Source organism: Microtus ochrogaster, chromosome 10 (assembly GCF_000317375.1).
Source record: "Microtus ochrogaster isolate Prairie Vole_2 chromosome 10, MicOch1.0, whole genome shotgun sequence".
NCBI lineage: Eukaryota > Metazoa > Chordata > Mammalia > Rodentia > Cricetidae > Microtus > Microtus ochrogaster.
Window position 1 is genome coordinate 32,474,499 of NC_022016.1, and position 9,899 is coordinate 32,484,397.

The window sequence follows — 9,899 nt, forward strand, 5'->3', positions numbered from 1 at the left end:
ATTAATTAGTACGAGGGCAGAGTGGATCTACACGTTTAGTGTCAGAAGTGTCATGGGTAAAAACAGCCCAGAGACAGAATCTAATTTACGTCATTGTATTCAGTCAGCACATGTTGAGGGATTGTAGATTCCAGCCAAGCACAGGTTTTAGTGCAGTAAATGAATCAAACACAAGATCTGGACTGTAAGTTGTCCACCCTGGCAGAATAACAAAATATGTAAGAGTGTGATGTGCCTCATATCGCTCACACCACTACCGGCAATGCTATGAGAGGTGTGTGATTAGCAACCTTTGCAGATGAGAAAACACTCATGAAGAAAGCGTGGTGTTTTCCTGATCACCATCGCAGAGCGAGTTCATAGAAAAGTCTGTTTGTGACTCTGGAAGGCCATTACAATGATCCCCACGGCATGTTTTCCTCTTTCCAACTGACCACGCCCACTGTACAGAGACAGATGTGAAACCAAGAGACCAACTAAGAATGGTGGTCAGCTATAAAAAAGAAACTGTACCAATTTATCTCAACTGCCAAATGTGCATTTGCACCTTTCTGTGTTAAAAAAAAAAAACTGTGTCATTTGGTGTTTCTCTTAAAATAAGGCAAGTTTATATGGTGTCAACCCATACTGTAAAGAAAACAATTACATTTTATCAATTGACATGCTTCTCAAGTGAAACCTTATCAAAGCTTCGGTATGCATGAATATGAACTTTAAGGAGTCTCAGAAGGCTAGGTTTCCCTTCACCCCGTGTGCGCTTTCAGACGCACAGCTGCCCCCTTCCCTCTGACACACCTTTCCCTTTTGGAGAATTGCCTGTGAGCAGGCTCATCTCCAGGACCCTCCACAAGCACTCACTGGTTCCAAACTTCTCAGCTCCTTGGGGATGCGCCTTCATCACCCCAACCCGAAAACAGTGCGTTCTTCTGTTGGAGTTCAAATGGCATCTCTGGGGCAGTTTCTCAATATGTTTTTCAAAGCTATTTCTTCCCTAAACTAATGATTATCTCCCAAATGGAACAGCATTTCCTATGTAAGTACAGTATTTAAAAAGTTAAATACAAAATGCTTGTCTTGGTATGTTTTCTTCAATTTCCAGATTTGTCTGTGTATCTGTGACCAATTTTTCTCATTTTCCACTTCAGCCTCATTGTTGAGAGACAAACCACATCAGCAACTTCTTAACTGCATTCTGTTTTCTTCACTTTAAAAAATTCACTTATTTTTATTGTTTGTGTGTATGTGAAGTGTGTCTGGGTCCAAATCCCTTGGTCAGAGTTGGGGTTGAGTAGCCAATATTCAACAAGCTGTGAGTAGCTGTTATGACTTCTGTTTTGTAGATGGGAAAATGAGTTTATATTCACATATCTAGTAAACAGCAAAATCAGGTTCTGACCTAAGGTCATTTGCTCCTAATAATGCAGCATTTTTCTACTGTGTATTTCCTATAGAATTAGACATGTCCCATGACTTCACTCTTTTAGGTCCAAAAGAAAAGTGTGACAGAGGTGTATTTTACTTAGGCTTGTCAAGGTTTTGTTTCAATTTAGTGGCACTTTTAAAATTGAAAAAGAAGATGTAAATATATGACAAATTTAATATATAGTCTTTTTGTTTTTATAATTTGAAAATTAAGACGTTGTAACTGACGTATACATGCTAAACATGCAGTTTGTGTGTTTTTAAAAGCTGTGAACCCCTGTGTAATTAAACAGCATAAACGTGTGTGTGACAGATGAGTGTTCAGAATGGTGAGCAGCATGCCGGTCTTCGCATCATGGAGGATAGTGAAGACATTTCCCACTCTCTCCTCTCTTCCTGCTTCTCAGCTGACATTTTTGTTGTCAATGCCTTGGGTAAGAGAGTGCCAGCTGCAAGTCAAGAGCGTCCAATGCCAAAAGTAAACAACAGTAACATAAATAAAAGAACAATTAGCCATTTCTTAATACTTAGTAGAGGAAAATCATGTTGCTAAATTTTCTGTTTTTCTATGAAGGGGTCATGTGCCCCGGCCCACACATTAGCACATGAGCTTGTGGTTCCCATAAAATGAGTCAGAGTTTCTCAAGAAGGCAGATTCATGGATTTCAGAACTATGTGCCAGCATCTGTAAAGAAAAGTACAATCCCTGTATTAAAGTTTGTCACACACAAACACATAACACATGCACACTAAAATGGATAACACAATTAACATAAGTAGAAGTGGAATTTGAACTCAAGACTAGAGAACTCAAAAATCACGTGTTGTTCTTTACAGAGAGGATGGTAACTCTGTGGACAGAGGATGGAGCCCAGCAATAACCTGGAGTTGGAACTGAGCTTGCTTTCTGGGCTTCACTACAAACTGGCTGTGTGTCGTTGTGCATATTATTCGTTTTCCTTCTCTTCCCCACTCCATTCAGTTCTGTCATTCAAAAGAATGGGAGCAGGTGAAAATATCTATAGAAGAACATTTGACAAAGTACAGGGTTATGTGTGTGAAGTGGCTGGTGTGGTCCCCAACCCAGAGTAAGCACCCGGGAAAGGGGGCCTTGGAGCTGGCAGCTGAGGCTGTGTACACCAGATTTTTGAATCAATCATGAGAAATATGCACATGTATCTCAGTGTGTGAACATCTGTGTAAAAGCGTAGTAAGATTGTTTTATGAAACAAAATGTAGTTGAAACAAAGATGTTTTGAAATATGTGTGCCTATGCAATGTCTAAAGGTCTGCTTTCTATGGCCAATGTATTTTTAAATAATGTTTAAACATTTTTAATGAATTTTTTGCTTGTTGGAACTAAAGCTCCCTGTACAGCCTAGGCTGGACTTAACATTTTGATTCTCCTGCCTCAACTTCCTGAGTGCTGGGATAACAAACATGCTCCACCATACACAGATACATTTTTTATGAATTTTTAAAATGTGTATATGTGTATGTGGCATGTATGCATATGTTTTCATGTTTGGATCATGGGCTTGCACATGTATGTGCATGTATGGAAACCTAAGGTTGCCATCAGGAGTCTTTCTTGACCCCTCTTCATCATGTTCATTGAGGCAGGGTCTCTCAACTGAGCCAGAGAGTGCCCACTTGCCCCAGGGATCCCTATGACTGTTTCCCATGGGCTGCCACATTCACCTGGCAGATACATAGATAATTGATGAATCCAAACTTTGCTTCTCATCCAGGCAAGCACCATGCAGCTGGCTCTTGGTGCTGGAGGAAGCCTGCTTGCAGCCTATACGGCTCTTCGACCTGTCGCTGAGTTGTTGCTTCTAATGCAGTCTATATATTCAGTACAGGAAAACCTGAATTTGTTTGGAGTGAAAATCACACAGATGGCCCTTGCGGTACTTTCCTCCAAAATCCTTTTGGACCACCTGGTACTTTCTGAGTGTAGGTGTGCCTCTCAGCAAACACTGGCTTTGATGACCTTACAATGTCTATTGTGATAAGCATCAACTTTTCATTCACAGCATTAACCAACCAGTGATGGGTGCTGGGATTGTGTTCAGCATTGCCCTGCTTCATGGAGGCTAGTTCTCATCAAAACCAGGTCTTGATTTATTCTGTTTTATATAATGTAATTCTAGACAGGTCGAGGCTCTGTCTGCTGCTCCATGATCGAAATCTTGCCTTATCTGGCAGTCTTCCCCAAGTTGTAAGGCCATGGTTCTCAAAAGTAGAGGTTGGAGAATGCTCCTAGTCCCCTAGTTGTGAGCCTCAGTATGTGCTGTGTTGAGTAACTCCTTCCTGGGGCCTCACTTCCGACAGCCCGCCCAACGGTGCTCTACAGCTAACCCAGAGCACATGATAGCCAAGTGTTTCCTCTGCCCACCCAGAGGCCTGGCCACTGCCAGTCCTGCCTCCAGAGAAGCGGGAGCAGAGTGCTGACTGGTATCTCAGCCTTGACACACCAAGGAAGGGTCAAGTCCGTGAATGAGGCCTTTCATGGCTGGCTACAGGGACCCCATTTTTTTCCTACAGAAGCCCTGCACTTGCTTTCAGAAGTGACAATCAAATGTGAACTTTCATGGTTTATTTATAGCTCTGCCTTAGCGAGATAGAGAAAAGAAGTGATTAAAATGCTATTTTATAAAATATTTTGTTTTTAAAAAGCGTTCATTGTGTGGGCAAGAAGGAAAAAGAAAAGCCACTCTATTCATTGTGCTGTCTAGACTCCCAAACAAAGAGGATAGCGTGCTGCAAATCGAGATTGTCCGGCCCCTGCATGCTGACAGAAAGTATGAATTTAGAGCCCAACTTCAAATAAGTCCTTTTGAACAGAAATATATTGTGGGGGTGACTATATTTAGCATGTGTCAGCATTTCCATAATGAATTCATATTGTCGTACTGTAGTGATTCCCATATTTACCGCAGGCAGAAGATTCATGCGGTTTCACTTTTGTGGTAATTATCTGGAGAAATTGGGACTCTCAACAGTGCTGTTTGTGATGACAGCCTGGCTGCTCTGGCCATCTCCAGACTGTGTCTGGTCCCCATAATGCAGCTAGCCTTCCAGGAGATGAAGGTGAGCCTGAGCCATGTTGACTACCTGTCCTGTGTGGGACCATAACTTACAGCGTGTAAGGCAGAACGTTGTGCTTTGCCTACAACGGTAAGACCAATAGAGGCCACTGTGGAAAAATTCTGATTAGAGAAAAATCATCCATTCTCTTGAACTCGTTAATAATTTAATGTATTTTCATCTACCAAGTTCGCATATGTAATTTGTATTCAGCAAGTTACGTGGAACAAAAACTTGTGTAGAAGACGTCACACAATTCTTTCTTTTCCTTCCTTCTTTTCTTCCTTCTTTCTTCCTTCCTCTAAGACAAGTTCTCTCCCATGTTGGGTTGGCTTCAAATTCCTGGACATGAGCAATCTGTACTCCTTACACCCCCTTACCCCAGCCCCCACCTCCCCAAGCAGTGGGCATTCCATGGCAACCCTTCAATTCACAAAATTCTCGAGACAGAGAAAACCAGCTTTAGTCTTCACTCTTACTGCCCCTTCCCATTGTGGAGGGAGCTCATTTTCCTGCCCTGCCTAAGAATTATGATCATTACCTAAGTACAGAGTGACAGTGGTGATGCTAGTCTTGTGTGTGAACCTTTAGGTTGGGGTATCCAGCCAAAATTCAGCAACTCGGATCAAGGAACAGGTATCAGTAAATGTGAACCACTCCCCAGTTTCTGCAGCTGGGGCGTGGCACATGTAACAGGGTTTGCTATTGTTCAATCGTTTCTTTTCCATTTCTCCTCCTCTTGTGAGGCGATGGAGGGCACAGAGAGCACTGTCATAAATAAGAATTAGGCTCCTGAAGTGTAGGTGCCTAGTTCTTGATGTCATACGACTCTATTGTGGCTGTTTCTGGCGACCCATAAGGTGCTGCTGTAGATGTTTCTAAAGACCCACAAGGCTCTATTGTGGGTATGTCTGGTGACCGATAAGGTGCTGCTGTGGATGTTTCTAGAGACCCATAAGTGCCTGTGGGCCTGACTTGTGGGGGAGGCCTCCTTCATAACTCTATCTGGAAGGAACCCTGGTTACAGTAAACTAGCCTTCTCTGAGAGGCCCATCTGTTTGACCTGTGGGGGTGAAAGGCATAGAGACTCTTCATGGGTTCTTAGCCCCTCTTTACATGAACTCTCCAAGGTGGGCGATTTCCAGCTCACTCTGGTATCATTTCTGTCATCTTAGGCCTCAGCAGAAGCTTCTGTTTTAACAGTTTGTCCCACATATTATCCCTAACTTCACTCTGCCGGCGTTCCTGCATGCATGTGATATCCCAGATGCTGAGTTTGGCAGTGAGAACCACTTTAACAGTTCCTTCCTGAAGGAACTCACGGACTAATTGGGAGACTGATATGTTTGAAAAAAAAAAAAAAGCCTGGCACCGTGTCTCAAGTACGAGTTGCCCTGTAGCAGATAACTCAGTCCAGGGGCCATGCAGGCAGCAGGGATGAGTCTGCAAAATTCCCAGTGGGCTGGGTACCTGACCTACGTTTTAAGCAGGCCCTTTCTTAAAAAACAAAATAGCCCCTTTTTAAACCCTTCAAATCTCCACTGTGAATACTGGTTTCTCAGGAACTTATTTTGAAAACAAGCAGAAGTAATGGGAAGAAAAGAAGAGAGAATTCCCCAGCGTGTGCCTTTTGCTGCACATCTGTTGCTGTGGGAAAGAAAAGAACATAAGTACCTTCGATAAGCTTCCTGGATCCCACCCATGAAGGCAACCCTGGAATGTTGTCTCAGGCCCCTGAAGAAGCACAGCCAACAAAGGCAGGAGGGCACACCCTGGGAGCATTTCCCAGCTTGCGGGGAGGTAACAAAGGCAGCAGCTTCTCGGAGGACACAGCAGAGGGAACGGCAAAACAAAACCAGAATGAATAGCAAAGTGGATGATGGGATTGCTAAAACCATCTCGAAAATCTATGAAGAAAAATGTCCTGACACAATCAGAGACATCCAGGGCTCTCAACACATCCCGGGGCAGAGCAGCAGCGTATCTGGAAGATGTGTTTGCTTGCCTGCCCTTCACGGAATGACTGCAAACCGCTGCCCTTGGGTTTTTTTTTTTTCTTCTTCCTAGATTCCTGGTCAATAGTTTTTCATCCATTTTCAGATCTTTCCCTCTGTTTTTTCTGCCGCCAGTCTACTTTCTAGTATAGCACATCTTAGCTCACCAACGGGCCTGCTCATCCAGGGCTGGAAGATCAGAGCACTGGTCAGAACAGCCATCCTGTCCTCGAGGAAGAATCCTAAGAGCAACTTAGCGGCGTGGAAATCCTGAGTTAGTTACCTGAGCTTTAAATGGTCATTGTAATGAGCGTAGCACAGCACTTACCATACTGTCTTTTGAGCCCAGCAAACACCTTTTCTACTCTGTCTCAAACTCCTTGAGAAAAAGGTCCATCACCTGTTTCTCTGTTGTCCTCCTGTATTGAGTGTTGTCCTTGACATGTCAAAGTGGCTCTCTGTGCTTTATGAATATTTTAGGTGCTAGGATTCAGCAGGCTACAGGCAAAGCCCTGGCTGTGGTATAGCTTACCTTTTGGTTAGAGCACGCCAGAAGGTCATTAACAGTGTGCCACTGAATGAATCAGTAAGTTGGCAAAGATGGATGGGGACACTTGGATATGCACTTGGGTACACAGAGGCTCACGTATACTGTACTGCAGGAAGACTTGGCAGTCCACCACTCCTGTGCCTAGTATGAATTTCACCCAGACAAAGAGCATGCCTCATCTAACCTATTTTCTGTAGCAGTGTCTAATACAAAGTCATTCATAAATCGGTGACATAAGTTGTGTCTCTAGTTACAGACTTCATAAGAGTGTAAGAGCTGTTCTTAAGGTAGACCTTTCCTGTGGAGCTTTTTCATGCTATCCCATGGTTGGGTCTGTTGGATGCCAAGGTTGGAGTGGCTCTGTGCCCTCAGAATTTATCGTGGGTTAGAAGCCTTAGAAAACTGCCCAAGGAAATCTAGCCCTTCTTTTCTATGCAGACACAAAGGGCTTTGCCTTCTGGGTTGTATGTCCTAGAGACCTCAACGCACAGTTATATATGAGGCCCAGGATAGGTGGTTACTAGATGCGACCTTAACTGTCCATTGGTTTTTGTTCTTAGTGCCAGAGAATAGCAAGTCTCTGCGAGAAAGCATGTTTAACTGAGTACCTTGGGGGTAGTGAATTCTAGCATTCCTGCCTATCACAAGCCTGCCTTGAGTCTTTTGGTTTGGTTTGGTTGTTTTTTGAGATTATACTAGAATTACAACATTTTCCCCTTTCTTTTCCTCCCTCAAACCCTCCCATAAACCCTTCCCCATTCTCCTTCGAATTCATTTCCACTTTTTCCATTAGTTGCTATTGCATGCATATATGTATGTACATATATATTACTGAGTATAACCTGTTGAGTCTATATAAGGTTAGGTGTATGTATATTTCCAGGGCTGACAGTTTGGCACTGCCATGCTCTTTCCTGTGGAAGATCCCATGTCTCCACCCTCAGCTGCCTGTAGTTTTTGCATAGAGTTGAGACCTCACTTTCTTTTCCTGGTCCAGTTTGGCATGTTCATTGGAGTCATCCTCTCTCAGTTCTCATCTGGGCACTCACAGTGGTGAGACTTTAAGGGTGTATTCCTGGTGTTCCTAGGAGACACAACCTTATAAGAAACCCCCCGGTCCTCTCCCCTTCCCCACCTCTCTCCATGTGCTCCCTGAGCTTTAGGTAGAGGAATGTTTTGTAGTTGTATCCACTGGGACTGGGCTCCACGACCCTGCATTTTGATTGGTTATAGTTTTCGGTAGTGATCTCTGTCTGTTGCAAAGATTAGGTCCTTGATGAGGGATGAGGACCATGCTTCCTTGTGGGACTAAGGATGCATGTTTATAGCTTGTTGTTAGGGTCATGCAGGTTTAAAAAATCGGTTGTGGTGGCGCACGCCTTTAATCCCAGCACTCGGGAGGCAGAGGCAGGCGGATCTCTGTGAGTTCGAGACCAGCCTGGTCTACAAGAGCTAGTTCCAGGACAGGCTCCAAAACCACAGAGAAACCCTGTCTCGAAAAAACCAAAAAAAAGAAAAAAAAATAGGTTGTAGAGTCTCCTCCAACAACCACAACTTCAATAGCCCCGAGTAGTTAACTAGATTTCTTGTACCAGTCATGGTTTCCCTCTTGTTGAGAAGGCCTTAAGTCCAATTAGAGAGCTGTTGGTTACCCCCAAAATATGTGTGCTACTGCCGTACCTTTGTGGTTCTCATGTCATGCTGGCTGTTGATGCGATTCATAAACTTCCTAGCTAGGTAGGATTGTCCTTTGAAGCTTACCGGGTGTCCTCTAGTCTGTTCTAGCTCACATGTCCCTGGGCCTTGTATCGAAAGGGTGTGGCATGTTCAGCCGTGAGGATTTACCTTCTGCCTCTGGGTGGTAACCAAGGGCAACAACAATAAGCTGGGTTGGGAGTTTCTTGGACAGACCTGACCAAGAACTCAAATGAGAGTTTCTATGTCTGGTATTGTTTTTTTTTGTTTTTTTGTTTATTTGTTTGTTTTTTGTTAGGTGGTCTTCGGGTCTTGGAGGGAGCACCATCAGTCCAGACAATTAAAGTTCATTAAAACTACATATGTGTATTTATACGTGAGCTACAGTATCTTGTTTTTAGGTAAATATTTAAGGCATGATTCCTTGTGGTCCTTTCAGACACCTTCCTTGCGGTTCTACTCATTTCCCTCTCCTTCTGTATTTACCTCCCTCCCCCAATAAGCAACCCCTCTTCCCATTTCCTCCTCAGATCACGTGTATCCTGCTATTCCCCTCCCCCTCCCCTTCTTCTGTATTAGCTCCTTCCCTCTCTCTTAAGAGCCCCCCTTTCCCATTTCTCTGATCAGATTACTTATATCCTGTTATTCCCCTCTCTGTTGCTCTTAACTCCCTTATCCTGGCAATATCCTGGCAACCCTGTTTCTGTTTTATTTTCCTGGTTTCTGGAGTTATTACAGGCTGCGTACGCACATTGGAAGATTCAAAGCTAGAAGCCTCCGGTGAGAGAGAACATGGGACATTTGTCTTTCTGGCTCTTAGTTACCCCACTCAACATGATCTTTTTTTATTTCCATCCATTTACCTGCAAAGTTCATCTCTCCTCAACATTCTTTTTTTCCATTTACCAGGAGGCAATGGCAAGAATGAGCAAAGTGGGAAAAGTTGTGTTCCCGAGACATGAGGATAAAAAGTAAGTTTGTATTTCTGTCTAAAATGACTAGAGAGCTAGCATGCGAGGAGGTGCAACTGTTGTGAGATGACCTTGGGTCTGGGAGGGACCTTGGAGCAACCCCTGCACTCTTTTACTTAGAGGTTGAAATATATTCCTCCCAAACGAGAGAACGCTGGTTTACCAGAAGCCAGA

At 43.7% G+C, this 9,899-nt stretch overlaps 1 protein-coding gene across 3 annotated transcripts in view; it reads left to right on the forward strand.

The window, feature by feature from the left end:
* Positions 1-9,899, forward strand: part of Fggy (FGGY carbohydrate kinase domain containing) — a 373,913-nt gene that overhangs the window by 360,598 nt on the left and 3,416 nt on the right. For all 3 annotated transcript variants that reach the window (XM_013348239.2, XM_026781785.1, XM_005352745.2), the window contains exon 15: positions 9,664-9,725. In XM_013348239.2, coding sequence (XP_013203693.1) covers positions 9,664-9,725 — 62 coding nt within the window. The remainder of the gene's footprint in view (positions 1-9,663; positions 9,726-9,899) is intronic.